The sequence below is a fragment of the Myotis brandtii genome, unplaced genomic scaffold, assembly GCF_000412655.1.
Source record: "Myotis brandtii unplaced genomic scaffold, ASM41265v1 scaffold62, whole genome shotgun sequence".
In the NCBI taxonomy this organism is placed as follows: Eukaryota; Metazoa; Chordata; class Mammalia; order Chiroptera; family Vespertilionidae; genus Myotis; species Myotis brandtii.
The window spans coordinates 1,597,422-1,614,566 of record NW_005370366.1 but is presented as its reverse complement, the minus strand read 5'-3'; the positions used below and the strand labels follow the sequence as shown (position 1 = coordinate 1,614,566).

General features: G+C 38.7%; 1 protein-coding gene across 6 annotated transcripts in view; it reads left to right on the top strand.

Moving 5' to 3' along the window:
- IFT88 (intraflagellar transport 88) overlaps positions 1-17,145 on the top strand; it is a 164,825-nt gene that overhangs the window by 13,940 nt on the left and 133,740 nt on the right. For 3 of the 6 annotated variants that reach the window (XM_005880004.2, XM_014528161.1, XM_014528162.1), the window contains exons 3-9: positions 1,167-1,229; positions 7,358-7,414; positions 9,279-9,332; positions 10,458-10,521; positions 11,210-11,279; positions 15,817-15,907; positions 16,849-16,953. In XM_005880004.2, the coding sequence (XP_005880066.1) occupies positions 1,167-1,229; positions 7,358-7,414; positions 9,279-9,332; positions 10,458-10,521; positions 11,210-11,279; positions 15,817-15,907; positions 16,849-16,953 (504 nt within the window). Of the gene's footprint in view, positions 1-1,166; positions 1,230-7,357; positions 7,415-9,278; positions 9,333-10,374; positions 10,424-10,457; positions 10,522-11,209; positions 11,280-15,816; positions 15,908-16,848; positions 16,954-17,145 lie in introns of those variants that run through there. The other 3 variants (XM_014528160.1, XM_014528163.1, XM_014528164.1) reach the window with 3 other exon arrangements.

Sequence of the window (17,145 nt, the reverse complement as noted above, 5' to 3'; positions counted from 1 at the left end):
TAGAATAGAGAACCCAGAAATCGACCCAAACCACTATGCTCAATTAATATTTGACAAAGGAGGCAAGAACATACAATGGAGTCAAGACAGTCTCTTCAATAAATGGTGTTGGGAAAATTGGACAGATACATGCAAAAAAGTGAAACTAGACCACCAACTTATACCATACAGAAAAATAAACTCAAAATGGATAAAGCACTTAAACATAAGACGGGAAACCATAAAAATCTTAGAGGAATCCACAGGCAGCAAAATCTCAGACATATGCCAAAGCAATATCTTCACCGATACAGCATAATAACATTTTATTTCAATTGAGGTTCTGATTCCAAATGACCTTGTAGGTTGGACTCCATGGAGCCCTCCATTTGCCCAGGTTAACTCTAGTCTGAATCTCAAACTTCACTGCTCCAGAGTGATGAAGTCATTTTCACTTGAGCAAACAAAACTAGAACAGGAGAAAGTGTTTGCCCCATTGCTTTTAGAGAATATTTCCTTTTCTCTCCCAAGGCTTTCTCAGGCAAGTTTCTCTAAGTCATGGCCCCACATATGAAAGAAGAGAGGGGAGAAGAGAGAGATGAGATTCTCTGTTCCCGCTTTTCTTCCCTACTTGGAGGAAAGAAACAGGAGAAAGGCCATATCCTTGTAAACTTGATCTTTAACTAGACATAATAATGCCACCCATTTAAACAGTGTCCAATAAAGTGTTCTTACAATTGAACAACATTATCAGTACTCATCTTCCTAGCAGAGGAAGGAGCCTTAATATTTTGGGCAGTGGGAAGGAGGGATATTTGAAGATAGGAGACTATGAGCCCCTACCTGGACATCAACAGATGGGTAAGATGAATTAGAGAGGATCATGAATACCAAACATAAGAGGGTCAACTTTTTGTTGTTGTTTGAATCCTCACCTGAGTACATGCTTAGAGAGAGAGAAACATCGATGTGAGAGAGAAACATTGATCAGTCGCCTTTTATATACACCCTGACCGGGGATTGAACCCACAACCCAGGTATGTGCTGTGACCAGGAATTGAACTGGCAGCCTTTTGGTGGATTGAGGATGCTCCAACCAATTGAACCACTCTGGCTGGGCAGAGGTTCAACATTAAAAAAAAAAATTCTCACTTCATGTTGAATGTTAAATTTTCTTTTCATTTTAGGAATTGGAGAATGACACAGCTTTTCAGCAAGCTGTGAGAACCAATCATGGCAGAAGACCTCCAGTAAGTAAATTACTTTTATTGTGATAAAAAACACATAACAAAATTTACCATCTTAACCATTTTTAAGTGTACAGTTCAGTTATTGTTAAATATATTTATTCTCATTGTTATGAAACTGATCTTCAGAACCTTTTCATCTTCCCAAACTGAAACTCTGTTCCCATTAAACAACTTCCCCATTCCCTTTCCCCCTGTCCCTGGCACCACCCATCTACTTTCTGTTTCTATAAAGTTGACTACTTTTTGATACCTCATATATGTGGAATCATACAGTATTTGTCTTTTTGTTACTGGCTTATTTCACTTAGTATAATATTCTCAAGGTTCACCCATGTGAAAGGATTTCCTTGCTTTTTAAGACTGAATAATAGTCCATTGTATGGATAGACCACATTTTGTTCTGTGGACACTTGGGTTGCTTCCACTTCTTAGCTATTGTGAATACTAGGTGTACCGGTTACTAATGCAGATTTTGTAATCAAAGAAAACATGATAATTTCAAGAGAAACATCAAAAGTGCTTTATTCAAAGTAATGTCCATAGCTAGCTACACATTTCCCCCATCTTTCAGGTAATTTGTGGATACCGTCCCAGTAGAACTTTTCTTGTTTTGAGGCAAACCATTCAGAGACCCAATTTTCCACTTCTTCGTGTGTTTTGAAGTGCTGCTCAGAAAGTGTGTGTGCCATCGATTGGAACAAGTGGTAATCTGAAGTAGCAAGGTCTGGTGATTACAGCGGGTGGGTTAATACTTACTTCCCAGGCAAGATCTTTTATCGTGTCTTTAACTGGTTTTGAAGTGTGTGATTGTGCGTTATCATGAAGCACTCACAAGTATCTGAGATAGAGCATGTTCACCATAAGCTTCCTGAAGTATACAATAACTTTTTCTTCAAAATAAAGTAATGACTTAAAACTTCCCGCAAATGCTCTTTTTTGCCATGAAATTCGACATTTTTAAATGTAAAAATATCTATGATGTTAACATCTTCAGCAAATTTGACATATGAAGTTTTGAAGCTTGCTGTCAACACAACAAAATAGCATACATATCAAATCACATAAATATCAACATATGTGTAACTCCATCTATTGAAAAAAAATTCGCATTACTAACTGGTACATCTAGTATGCTGCTGTGAACATGGCTGTGCACATATTTCAAGACTCTGTTTTCAATCCTTTAGATAAATACCCAGAGGTGGAATTGCTGGAACATATGATAGTTCTATTTTTAATGTTTTTAGGAACTTCCTCACCCTTTTCCATAGTGACTGCTCCATTTTACAATCCCAGTAACAGTGTACAAGCATTCTAATTTCTCTACATCCTTGCCAACACATATTATTTTCCATTTTTCTGAGAGTAGCAATTTTAATAGGTCTGAGGTGATTCTCATTGTGGTTTTGATTTGCATTTCTCTGATGATTAGTGATGATGAGTATCTTTTCATATGCTTGTTGGCCATTTGTATATCATCTTTGAAAAAATGTCTAGTCAATGTCTTTGCTCATTTTTAAGTAGGTTATTTGATTTTTTGTTATTGTGTCCTAAGAGTTCTTTATATATTCTGGATATCAACCCCTAATCAGATTAATGATTTGAAAATATATTATCCACTCTGTAGGCCTTTTCAGTGCGTTGATTATGTCCTTTGATGCACAAAATTTGTTGTATTATATATTTCTATTTGTCTATTTTTGCTTTTGTTGCCTGTGCTTTTGTTGTCATATCCAAGAAATCATTGCTAAGTCCAATGTCATTAAACTTTTCCCCTATGTTTTCTTCTAGGAGTTTTATAGTTTTAGGTCTTATGTTTAGGCCTTTTATCCATTTTGAATTAACTTTTGTATATGGTTTAAGATAAAGGTCTAACTTTATTCTTTTGCATGTGGATATCCAGTTTTCCCACTGTTGGAAAGACTGACATTTCCTCATTGTGTGGTCTTGGCACCCTTGTTGAAGATTATTTGACCATATACACAAGGGTTTTTTTCTGGGCCATTTATTCTGATTCATTGGTCTATTCTGTTTTTACACCAGTACCTCACTATTTTTGTTACCATAGCTTTGTAATCTGTTTTGAAATCAGGAAGAATGAGTTTCCTAATTTTGTTCTTCTTTTTTAAAATTCTTTTGGCTATTCAGGATCCCTTGAGATTTCAAATAAATTTTTTTATTTCTTTAAAAAATGGCATCGGGATTTTGGTAGGGATTGGATTGAATTTATAGATTGCTTTTGGTGCTATAGACATCTTAACAATAGTAAATTTTTGAATCCATGAACATGAGATGTTTTGCATTTATTTGTCTTATCTTTAATTTCTTTTAGCAATGTTTTGTAATTATATTTTAGATAAAAAATTTTTTATGCTTTTGAGAATATAAATTTTATTTATATAAGATTTGGAATATGTTTACCTAAATCACTCATTGTTTAAAAATATTTGTAATTTTTAAAGTTACATAAATATTGATCCTTCAAAACATTGGGGCTTAATTTACAAATTACTCTTCTCTTGGATTAATGATCCTCCATTAATTAATATTCCATCAGCATATGAATTGCTAGAGTGATATTTTTCAGTATTATTAAAATTTTTGTGTATGTCATGCAAAGCATAGACATCTAACTTGCACAGTGTATGGAATCTGCCAACTCTCTTTTGTAGTTGAAAACAAACAGGCTGATAAGTGAAATATAGAAAGTTCTGTAAGAAAGAGTATAAATTGTTATGGGACCATAAAGAAAGGTTATTTGTCACTGGGACAATCAGAAGAGGCTGCTTAGGATAAATCTACAGTTGAATATTAAAGGGTATGTACAGTTAAGACTGACCTTAAGATATGGGAGGAAAGGTATGACACATGAGGGTGGAGGTGAATAAAGGAAGAGACAGGGTAGGCTCTACTTTATCTGAAGAGATCTGACCAATGCTTAAAAAACAAAACAAAACCCAAAAAAAACAGATTTAGTCATTTGTAAGTAGTTGAAAAAAAACACAACTTTCTTTCCTTCAGTTTGTTCTCATAGAAAAAAGTCCTGAGACTCTATCCTTTTCAGCTTTTTCTAAGACCTGTTATGTAAATTAGGTCAAGTTTTTAATGTGTGTGTGTGTGTTTTTTTGTTTGTTTGTTTGTCTGTTTTTTAGTGTCTTATATTTTTACTGATTTGGGGGGAAAGGGTTTTGTTAATGAGAAAGATATGGTCAAATTTTACATTATGATTATGGATTTTTTTTTAGTTTTTTGCTTTATATATGTGGAGTATAAATATTTAGAAATGTTATATTTTCATGGTAAATTGAGCCTTTTATTGCTATGAAATGTCTTTCTATCTCTAGTAATTCTGTTTGTCTACTTTGTCAGTTATTAGTATAGTGATATCGCTATATCACCTTCCTTTTGTCTAGTGTTTTCATGATATGTCTTTCCTAGTCTTTAACTTCCAACCTTTCCATATGCATTTATTTATTAGCAGCATGTGATTGAGTTTTGCTTTTAAAATACAGTCTGATAACCATATTTTTTTTTGGTGAAGTATTTAGTCCATTTGCATGTAATGAAATTACTGGCTTGGCTTCAATTTGTTGTGTTACTATTTGCTTTTCAATTTTTCTGCCTTTTTTCTGTTTCATTTTCTTTCTTGTCTTCTTTGGTTTGTTTTTTATTTCCATTTTCCCCCATTGTTATCTTGGGAGTTTACATCTATAAAAATTCTTTTAGTGTTTTCCTAAAGATTATAATACTCATCTTTAACTTATTAAAGTCTGGTATAAATTAGTATTTTACTGTTTCCTGGACAATGCTAGAATTTTATATTATTTTCAATTATTTTTCAGTTCTAGAATTTCTATTCTTTTTTTATACTTTCCCATTCTCTGCTGAAATTATCAATCTTGTGTTTTAGCTCAGTGGACATATTAAGCATATTTATGTTAAAATTTGTGTCTGATATTTTCATTATATGTATCACCTTCTGGGTTTCTTTTCATTCTTTTGTTTTTCTTGGCTTTTGGTTAGGTAGTCTTGCCTTGTTTATGTCTAGTTATTTTTGATTGAATGCCAGACAGTGTAAATGAAAAATTTGAGAGTTAATTTAAGGCTATATGTCTGTGCTGTCCAGTATGATAAACACTGGCCACATGTGGCGAGTTACATTTAAATTATTTAAAATTAAATACAATTTAAAAATTCAGATCCTTGTTACGCCAGCCACTTTTCAAATGCTCGGCAGCAACATGTGGCTAGTAGCTATCTCATCAGACAGGGCAGGCATGGAATGTTTCCATCAGTGCAGAAAAGTTCTACTGGATAACACAGCCAAAAGTGATCTCATCTTTCAGTAGAGAGAATTTACTCTTGCTTATGGCCTTAGAGATACTAGAAATCCTGGATCACCCTTATCCATTTGAGTTTGAGATCATCCTAAATTGGACTTTAGTCCTTACAAGGGCTGGTATACTTCTAACTTACTTTTCAGTCTTAGCCTTTTGAGATGACAATCTAAAGCTGGGAGAATTACAAGGACAGCTACCTTGGCAGGCCCCCAACTCCAATGTTTATCTCCTCAGGCCTGTGAGTCTACAAAAAGCTATGCACAGCTTCTCAGCCATGTCTTTGGAACAAGCAGATGCCTATAGGACAGCGGTACTCAACCTGTGGGTCGCGACCCCTTTGGGGGTAGAAGGACCCTTTCACAGGAGTCGCCTAAGACCATCCTGCATATCAGATATTTACATTACGATTCATAACAGTAGCAATATTACAGTTATGAAGTAGCAACAAAAATAATTTTATGGTTGGGTCACAACATGAGGAACTGTATTTAAAGGGCCAGAAGGTTGAGAACCACTCCTATAGGAGAAAAGCAGAACCTAATGCTGGCTCACCTCTCCAGCCTTCCCCTTTCCTCAACTGGAGACTTGCAATTCTTCACTGCCTTAATGGTTCTCTAATGTATTTAAACTGATATTTTACAAAAATATTTTTGTACTCAGCTTTTTAATTCTTAGTGGCAATGTTATTTAAAACAGTAGCCCATCATAGCAAGAAGTAGAACTTATCTATTGATGATTTTTTAAAAAAATATATTTTATTGATTTTTTACAGAGAGGAAGGGAGAGGGATAGAGAGTTAGAAACATTGATGAGAGAGAAACATCGATCAGCTGCCTCCTGCAGGCCCCCTACTGGGGATGTGCCCGCAACCAAGGTATGCCCTTGACAGGAACTGAACCTGGGACCCTTTGGTCTGCAGGCTGATGCTCTATCCACTGAGCCAAACCGGTTAGGGCTCTATTGATGTTTTAATCAAATATTGCAAACAGCCCTAGCTGGTTTGGCTCAGTGGATAGAGCATCAGCCTGCAGACCAAAGGGTCCCAGGTTCAGTTCCTGTCAAGGGCACGTACTTTGGTTGCAGGCTCCTCTCCCACCCAGTCCCTGGTCAGGGTTCATGCAGGAGGCCACCAATCAATGTGTTTCTCTCACATAAATGTTTCTTTCTCTGTCTTTCCCTCTCTCTTCCACTCTCCCTAAAAATCAATGGAAAAAATATCCTCAGGCGAAGATTAACAAAAAAACAACAAATGCTTTAATCAATATGCCTAACAACTGACATGTTTAGGTCAGTTTCACCTACATGGTCCTGTTTGATTCCAACTATAGTATTGTGATCAACATACATACCTTGCATCCTTATTTCAAAGATGAGAAATTTTAGATTCAAAGAGATTAAATAAACTCAGCTAGTAGAGGGAAGAGCTGAGATTCGAACCCAGATTCTCTGACTCCAAATCCTGTCTATAGTTAGACCTAGTGGCTGGCAGTAATAAGAATTCATGATGAATGATGGAAGCAACCATGAAAACTAATAATTCCTATTGGCACTTCAGGTCATTCTCAAGTTCCCTTTCTCCTGTAAAATGAATTCCAGAATAAGTCTCCTACTCAATATCTAAAATTCCTAAGCTCCTTAATATGTAGGATAATTTAAAAGGTAATTATTCTAAATATTATATTAACATTTCTCTATTGATAAATCTATATTTTGCACTTCTTTTCCACTTTTCTATTATGTAGCTTAATCTGAATTCTATTAACTATGTTTCTTTCCCCTCTCCCCAAGATAACTGCTAAAATACCAAGCACAGCAGTTACTAGACCTGTAGCTACTGGATATGGGGTAGGTTTTCTTAAGCTGAAAATATTAAGATGCTTTTTCGTGTACATAAATTCATTTTAGGCAGTTCTAAGCAATTTTGGCTATTTTTCAGTCCATGAACCAGATATAGTTTCTATTTTGAATAGTTACAAACATTATAAAAATCTCATTTAACAGCTTTAAATATTCTAGTCCTTTTGATTGTAAATATATCAGAAAACATTTTATTACCTTTTCTATTTGTAAACCTTGTGTTTGTTGATCCACTTCCTTTCATTTTTTTATATAATATGACCAAGTCTCATGTGTATTCCATTCATACATTTTATTTGAAGTTATATAATAAATATAATGTTTGTAATTTTTAAAAACTTACTAATTAATGCATTAAAAAGTAAAATTTAAGAAAATTTTCAAAGGCATATATTTGGGCCTTGCTCTTATTTGAGATTTTTGGAGGAAGGATGCTATATAAAAAAATCCATAAAGGAAAATCTTTTATATATTGCCCAAATTTGGATGTTTTAGCTTACATGAAATAATAGAGGAATGAGAGAATGAGGTGGGATATCATTTCCCAGTCCTTATGATAATATTTCTTAGAGGTCAGAAAAATGATTTCAGAACCAAGGTCCAGGGCAGTTGCCTTCATACTGTCCCTTTATATGAATGAAAAAAGTAGCCTTATCTATAAAACCCTAATATGCAAATAGACCAAACAGCAGAACAACCGAACAACCGGTTGCTATGACATGCGCTGACCACCAGGGGGTACACACAGAATATGGCGGGCGTCAGCAGCAGGTGGCAGAGTGCAGAACATGGTGGGCATCGGCCGCAGTGGGATGGTGGAGCAGGTGAGCAGGGATGCCAGACCAAGGTGGGATGCCGGTCGCTGTCATTGGTGCGAGCCTCTGGTGGTTAATGAAAATTCTTTGCTCCTGCACACCACGGTCCCGCCCGGCGCTCACACCTGCTGCTGGCACTGGCCCCACTCGCCCCTTAGGGCTTCTCCACTCCCCCTGCTCCTGAGGGGCGATTGGGACTGGCAGCCGCCTCTCACACCTGCTGCTGGCAACAGCCCCGCTCGCACCCACAGCTGGCGCCGGAGCTGTTGCTCGCACCCGCTGCTGGCGCCCAGCACCAGTCCTGATCGCTTGGCGCCATCAGCGGGTTCGAGCAGCAGCTGCTGGCCCCAATCGCCCCTGAGGGCTTCTCCACCTCCCCCTGCTCCTGAGGGGTGATTGGGGCAGCAGCCACCACTCGCACCCGCTGCTGGCACCAGCCCCAATCACCAGCAGACAATGGACCAGAGGCTGCAATGGGAGGGGCCAGGTGGGGGCACGAAGGATGGGCCGAGACCTGCCCCTGTGCCCACAGCAGCCTCGTGGCCCACAGTTCCCTTTCAAGGTGCACGAATTCGTGCACTGGGCCCCTAGTATATAATATAACTGTGTGTCTTATGAAGCATGGTTTTATTAATCAGCCTATACATGTATTACCCATAAACTTGGTTTTTGGTGATGTTTTAGAACAGGAGACGGCAAACATATTCTGTGAATGGCCAGGCAGTTTAGGCTTTCCAGGTCAGACAGTCTGTTGCAAGTACCGAGTCTGCATTCCTAGTGCAGGAACATCCACAGATAGGTGTGGCTGTTTTCCAATGAAACTTTATTTACAAAGGCTGAGGGTTGTTGTTTGCTGATGCCTGCTTTAGAGTTTTACTGTTTGACCCTATGTCCTCAGATGATACATGGAAAAAATTATATTTAAGTTCATTTGCCAATAGAATGAAAGAAAAGTTATGAAAAACTTGTATAATTTCATTTATAAAATTAAGTGTAGATTTTTAAAAATTGTTTTAACTTAGTTTTCTGTTTACTAGTCCAAGACATCCCTGACATCATCAATGGGAAGACCAGTGACAGGGGCTATCCAGGTATCTCCGTCGTGTGGTTGTTCATTTGGGGCTTCTCTTGTGACTTAGAATATTACCAACGTTTTCTTTTCTTTATTATATTATTTAAAATGTTAAAGGAGATATTACTGATATAATTACCCTGATTCTTTAAAGTGTGGGCTACAGATTGGACTGTTTGAAATCTTTGGAGGCAGAGTCTCTGGACTTACTGAGGTCTCAGATGAAATTCTACTGGGGAGTAGACATGAACTGATGGTTAGATTGTATGGTGTACCCTGGGACCCATTTTTCCTGTGCTGTCATTTACAACCATATCTTTGGTTTCTCTCATGGGCATAGAGGATACCAACCAAAAGTAGGGGAATAGCCAGCTAATAGGCTATATAAGATGCTTTATAAAAATCTATGAGGTGTTTTTTTTTTCTTTTCAAATGGAGTAAGCCCTAGGAATTATAAATTTATAGAGGAGCCCTAGCCGGTTTGGCTCAGTGGATAGAGCATCAGCCCGAGGACTGAAAGGTACCAGGTTCGAGTCTAGTCAAGGGCACATACCTTGATTCTGGTTGCAGGCTTGGTCCCTGCCTAGCACGTGAGGGAGGCAACCAATCGATGTGAACATCGATGTTTCTCTCTCTCTGTCTCTCCCCTCCCTTCCACTCTCCCTAAAAATCAATAGAAAAATATCCTTGGATGAGGATTAACGCCCCCTCCCCCCCAGGAAAGAAAAAGATAAGAAAAAGAAAAACATTTATAGGGGAAAATGAAAGTAGAGACAGAGTTGACACAGAGGAGCAGAAGTACAGAATTAAAAATTGCAGTTAGCCCTTGTGGCATGGCTCAGTGGTTATAGCATCAGCCTGTGAACCGATGGGTCTCAAGTTCGATTTCAGTCAAGGGCATATCCCTGGGTTGCAGGTTCCCTGCCCCAGGGATGCAGGGCGAGTGCAGGAGACAACCAATTGATGTAGGTCCCTCACATCGATATTTTTCTCTCTCTCCTCTCTCCCCCTTCCTTCTCCCTTCTGCTCTCTCTAAAATCAATGGAAAAAATATCCTCCAGTGAGGATTCACAAAAATAAAAATTGCAGTTATGTGTCATTTGCAGAACTGTAAGTACTTTTAAATTATTCCTATTCTTTTAAGGATGGAGTTACTAGACCTATGACAGCAGTGAGAGCAGCTGGTTTTACCAAAGCAGCTTTGAGAGGTTTGTGTCTATTAACTTTTTTTCAGATCTTTTAATATTTTTTACTGTTTTTGTATGTGTAAATATTGTTACCATTTTAAATCTAACATTCCATTGATTATAAGGTGCGTCATTATTTTAAGTACCATAAGAAAGGAAAGAGTTGATGAAAATACTCTGCATCACAATTGGGGTGGTAGTTGCACTGGCATGTAATTTGTCAAATTGTACATTAAAATTTTGTTTTATTTTTTATAAATTAGAGCTCATTTTTAAAAATTAAAAGTAAAAATGGTATTTAAATATATGATAAATGATTTTAAAATAAAATTATTAGGATAAAAATTAATGTTTATTATATAAATAAGGACAATTAAAAAGCCAATGCCAAGTTATTATTCACATGATTGATAATTTAGAGTTCATAATGGGAATAGATTATTGTGGGAGATGAGTAAATACTGAGAGAGCATCTCATTTTTGTTTTTTTATGTTAACACACAAGTTTACATAGTTTGATGTATGTTAAAAATCTCACCAATTTCTTTATATACAAATGTTTATGTAGATATAACGAATGTCCTGCCTATTTAATAAATAGGTAATCTGAGTCTTTTAATAAATAATTAAATAACATGTGCAAGATTTCATATTTTCTTCAATTATGCTGGGTCGCAGATTAAATATGAACTCTTGAATTGTGTGTCAGGTTCTGCATTTGACCCCCTTGGTCAGTCAAGGGGCCCTGCTCCTCCTTTGGAAACCAAGAACGAAGATAGGTACGTAAGTCCTTATGCTGTTGTTTTATTGTTGCACCTTTAAAATTTTTCCAAGTAAGTATTTTAAAAGTTTGTGTCACCAAAATAGTAATTACAATATCATCCCTAGTTCTTGGAATTAGGAAAAGAATCAAACCTAATAAAAATAGCCATGTGTATCCTGTTTAGTTTTATTATATTACTAGAGGCCTGGTGCACAGATTTGTGCACCGGTGAGATCCCTTGGCGTAGCCTGCAGGGATCGGGCTGAAACCAGCAGTCCAACACTGCCTGCCGCTCCTGCTTGCTGCTCCTACTCATCCCGGCCCCACTGCACCTGCTGCCGCCGCTGCTCAGTAGGCTCGCTGCCACTCTGCTGTGGTCTCTGGGCTGCAGCGGCCACTGTGAGCCCTGTGTCTGGTGCCCGTCGGTCAGCGGAGTGGCACTCCAGATGTGGGAGTGCAATGACCATCAGGGAGTAGCTCCTGTATTGAGTGTCTGTCCCCTGGTGGTCAGTGTGTGTCATAGCGACCAGTCATTCGGTCATTCCGGGACCCAGGACTTCGCTCTGGCCAGAGCCGCCTTCAAAGCCTTCGCTGCTCCAGCCGGACCCGCTTTGATCGCTGCTCCGGCCAGACCCGCTTTGATCGCTGCTCTGGCCGGAGCTGCCTTCAAAGCCTTCGCTGCTCCAGCCGGACCCGCTTTGATCGCTGCTCCGGCCAGACCCGCTTTGATCGCTGCTCTGGCCGGAGCTGCCTTCAAAGCCTTCGCTGCTCCAGCCGGACCCGCTTTGATCGCTGCTCCGGCCAGACCCGCTTTGATCGCTGCTCTGGCCGGAGCTGCCTTCAAAGCCTTCGCTGCTCCAGCCGGACCCGCTTTGATCGCTGCTCCGGCCAGACCCGCTTTGATCGCTGCTCTGGCCGGAGCTGCCTTCAAAGCCTTCGCTGCTCCAGCCGGACCCGCTTTGATCGCTGCTCCGGCCAGACCCGCTTTGATCGCTGCTCTGGCCGGAGCCGCCTTCAAAGCCTTCGCTGCTCCAGCCGGACCCGCTTTGATCGCTGCTCCGGCCAGACCCGCTTTGATCGCTGCTCTGGCCGGAGCTGCCTTCAAAGCCTTCGCTGCTCCAGCCAGACCCACTTTGATCACTGCTCCGGCCAGACCCGCTTTGATTGCTGCTCCGGCCGGACCCGCTTTGATCGCGGCTCCTGGTGGAGCCACCTTCAATGCCTTCGCTGCTCCAGCCGGACCCGCTTTGATCGATGCTCCGGCCAGACCCACTTTGATCGCTGCTCCGGCCGGACCCGCTTTGATCGCGGCTCCTGGTGGAGCCGCCTTCAAAGCCTTCACTGCTCCAGCCGGACCTGCTTTGATCGCTGCTCCGGCCGGACACGCTTTGATCGCTGCTCCGGCAGATCCGCCTTCAGTCTTCGCTCTGCTGCTTCCCGCTACATATGCAAATTAACCGCCATCTTTGTTCTCGGTTAACCGCCATCTTTGTTGGCAGTTAATTTGCATATCTCGCTGATTAGCCAATGGGAAGCGTAGCAGAGGTACGGTTAATTACCATGTTTGTCTATTATTAGATTAGACTAGAGGCCCGGTGCATGGGATTTGTGCACTGGTGGGGCATGGCCTGCGGGGATTGGCCCACTGTGAGAGTGCCGCTCATCCCGGTCAGCCAAGTGGCTGTGGACCTGCCCTCTGAGTGGCTGCTCCTGCTGTTGGAGCGCCCCTCATCCCAGTCAGCCAAGTGGTGCTCCCACTGTGGGAGCACACTGACCACTAGGGGGCAGCTCCTGCATTGAGCGTCTGCCCCCTGGTGGTCAGTGCGTGTCAGAGCAACTGGCCGACCAGTTGTTCTGGTTGTTCCACTGTTTGGTCAATGGGCTTTTATTATATAGGACTAGAAGCCCAGCGTGCGAAATCGCGCGGCCCCGCCCACCCATGCCAATCTTTGGTTGTTACGGCATTAGGGCCACAGGCCTTTAATAATATAGATATAGATTTGACTTGAAGATATATCTAATTTTTATGGAGCCCAATATTGATTCTCTTGAAGGTCAGATGGGGTTGTAAATGTAATAAGATATGCTTATTTTAAAATAATATTTCAAAGAAAAGAATTAAGAGAACATACAAGAAGTTAGTTTGTCATATCAGTATTGAGAAATTTCATTTTTATTGAATTAACTTACTTTTGTGCTAATAGTTAGAAAGTAGCCAAAAACTATGGTATAAATTCAGCTGTATATACGTACTGGTATCTAGATACATTGATGTCTACATTTTACAAATAGTTTTACAATCAAACACTTACTGAGTACTCAGTGTGTGCCAGGCATTTTGCAGTGCAATACATAAATGAAGACTGAGCTATTATTATCATTTATAGAGAATATAAACCACAGAGATCTTGACTTGGTAGCACTAATAAATGGCAGGACTGAGATTGAATCCAGACTATTTTCAGAGCTCATACTATTAACCACTATACTGTTTTATTTCTATATAGTAGATGTTATTAAACTGTAATTCTTAAATCCAATATTTGAGCTATTGTTTAAATTACATCATTTCCATTTTCAACTAACAAGGAACCTCTACAGAAAACCAGTTTAGCCCTAAGACAGTTTTGCTCAGTGGTTAGAGGACTGAAGGGTCTCAGGTTTGATTCTGGTCAAGGGCACATACCTGGGTTGCAGGCTCGATCTCTGGCCCTAAGTCAGGGCCCATGCAGGAGGCAACCAATCCATGTGTCTTTCTCACATCAGTGTTGCTCTATCTCTGTCTCTCCCCCTTCCTAAAAATCAATGGAAAAAAATACCCTCGGGTAACGATTAACAAACAAACAAACAAATAAACAAACAAACAAACAAACAAATAAATAAATAAATGAAAACCAGTTTATTTTGTATTCTAGTTAATGACAGCATGTCTGCTAATAAAAGTTTTTAAAAAAATATATCATTCTGGAATCCTTTTAGCTGCTAACAACAGAAGACATCAGAAACACATATACACTAAGAACATTTATTATGTTATTAACAGGAAATCTGGTGGAAGGGCAGTTCTAGAGATGGTTAATTTAACTTCTCAGTCCTGGTTCAGCTTTCCTCTGATTATCTTGGCTTTTCTCAAGAGCCTGCCCATCCGTATGATGCCAAGAGTGCCATTAGAGAGTTCAAAACTTTCAGAATGAGAATATTGATAAAGCCTAGCTGGAGTCAGAAAGTTCCAGTCTCAGGCCCCTTTTAAAAAGCAAAGAAAATCTTTCCAAGGCCCTGTACCCCAAGAAGATTGTTTTCACTTTTCATTGCAGAAAAGCATCACTTGCCCATGACTGATCCAAAAATTTGGCAACAGAATGAGATTTGACAAGTGTAGATCCTGTGTGCAAGGAAGGGTGGGAGCAGGCTCTTGTGTAGGCAGGTTTCCAGCACTGTCTGCATATAGCACTGTGTGCATACAGAGTAAAATTTTTTTGGCATTTGATAGGGATATAGAGTATCTTCATAGAGTTCTTTTACAGATTTTTGCTTTAAAATTTTACATTGATATTTCAGGTTTAATAACAAACTGTTGTCAACCAAAAAATAGATTTCTATACTTCATTATAACCTTTACCAAATCACCGTCTGTTATGCTCATTGCTCAGTTAGAATTTTGCAGATCTTTGTAAACTCATAAAATTGGTATCCCACCTGATGAAATTTATAGGCAGGTTCCACTGAAGAACATGATTCTATAGACATTCTATGCTGTTAAATTTATTCCTGTATTCTTTTTTTAAAATCCCATAAATACAATGTATTCCAATATACTCATAGTAAAATTTTATCTAGGCACTGTTGTGTATTCGGAGTGTTGTGGTATTTTGCTGGAAGAAAGTAAGAGCAAAAAGAAATTAATGTCATGTTTTGAAAGGTAACTGATTTGAGGTACTGTGTTTGCTACTAATCGAGTCAGGGTTTTTAAACTTCTCACCTTGTTAGAAAGCTTCTCTTCAGTACCTATCTGGTAGTTAATAATAATTATTATATTATCTCTTTTATGGGGAGCTTCAGTTTTCCTAACCACTAGGTAAAGTTTCCATTTGCCAAACATCTGAAAAAAGGATCTGCTTTCTCTTGGGGATAATAATACAATAGCGTGGCTCCTAGATTTACCTTACTGGGTTTAAATCCTGGCACTCTAACTTTCTAGCTGTGTGATCGCGAGCATAGCACTTAACTTTCTAAACCTCAGTTTCCCTATTGGTAAAAAGAATAATGATAATACTTGTATGTGATTATGATTATTAAATGCCATGATTAGGGTAAAGCATGTAGCTCAATGTGAAATTACACTATGCTAAGTAAATGTTAGCCATTTTTATAGTTATTCTGAATAGTTATATAATGTAATTCTTAAAAACAGCAGTACATTTGCTCCTTAATGCCATTTATACGTTTCTCTTATCTATGACCTATTCTTCACATTTAAAAGCACGTTAAAAGTAAATTACATTTTAGTATATATCATTAGAGGTTGAATGATTACCTGCTTTCTTCTTTAATAGTCCAGAAGAAAAGATTAGACAGTTAGAGAAGAAAGTAAATGAGTTGGTCGAAGAAAGTTGTATTGCCAACAGTTGTGGAGACTTAAAACTGGTAAGTTTATAAACTAACAGGATTCAGGATTATGAAGTGTATATATGTATATATCTGGTTTTATATGTGCACACTTACAAAGTGTGTATATATGTGCACACATACAAGCATATGTATAGATAAATATTTTTGTTTTGCTGTTGACTGGCCTTAGAGTTTTCACTGAAGCAATTATTTGTTTTTTGGGAATCCTACTCTGCTTCTTTTAAAATTATCAAATATTTTCTTTTAATTTGCTTTTGTTCACATTACTTTGATTGTTATACTATATAAATATAATTTCTGTGACTTTAGTTATTGGGTTAATGACTACCATTAGGAAAAATTGTTCAATATGAAAAGCTACTTTTGTTGCTCATAGTACTGGTGCCTTTTTAATCTAGTTCTAAAAAGCAAAAATCTCCTGTTGAATTAATCTGTTTGTAGTTCGTCTCAGTGGAATAGAAGGTTCCTGACATTCTAAGTAGAGAGCCAAACTTAGCATCTGCCATAACATTGAGTAGCAGTTATCCTGTGACTTGTCTAGATTTGGGGCATCCCAGAAACCAAACAAATCCATCTAAATTCCTATCTCACGAGATTGAATTAAAATATCCAAAGATTCAGGAGTTGGGAGGAAAAAAGGAAATCAAAGACATAGTCAAACCTAAAAGTGGTGGAAGGCATGGTGATGAAGAGACTGGACTTGGGGCAAAGCTACTGTATGTTTTGTCCCTCAGACTCCCTCTTCTTTTCCAGAATAAACACAAATTTTTATGATAGTGAGCTCCAGTTTAAACAAATGGTCTGGGTTCTTTTGTTGTCAAGGGGAGTTTGTGGTAAGCGTTCCCCAGGCCGTGGGCATCCAGGAATGGATATGGCATCCAGCCCAGCTACATGCAGGTGTTTCCCAAATGCACACATTCTCGGAATGAATGCTCACAGTGTATACTTGATTTCAGGCCTTAGAAAAGGCAAAAGACGCAGGAAGAAAAGAGAGAGTGTTGGTGAGACAACGTGAGCAGGTGACAACTCCAGAAAACATCAATCTGGATTTAACTTACTCAGTAAGTATGAAATACCTGTTGAGTAAAATTATTTTGGCTAGGATTTGTAGATTCCAGAAGTCTTTTATCTTCTATATTTCTTGTTTCCTTTTATTTTTAAAATTTTATTGAATCTTAGATGCTTAGAATTAGATTAATGATCATCTTTTTTTGAACAAGAGTTCATGAGACACGCTTGTCTTTGGTCTGTGA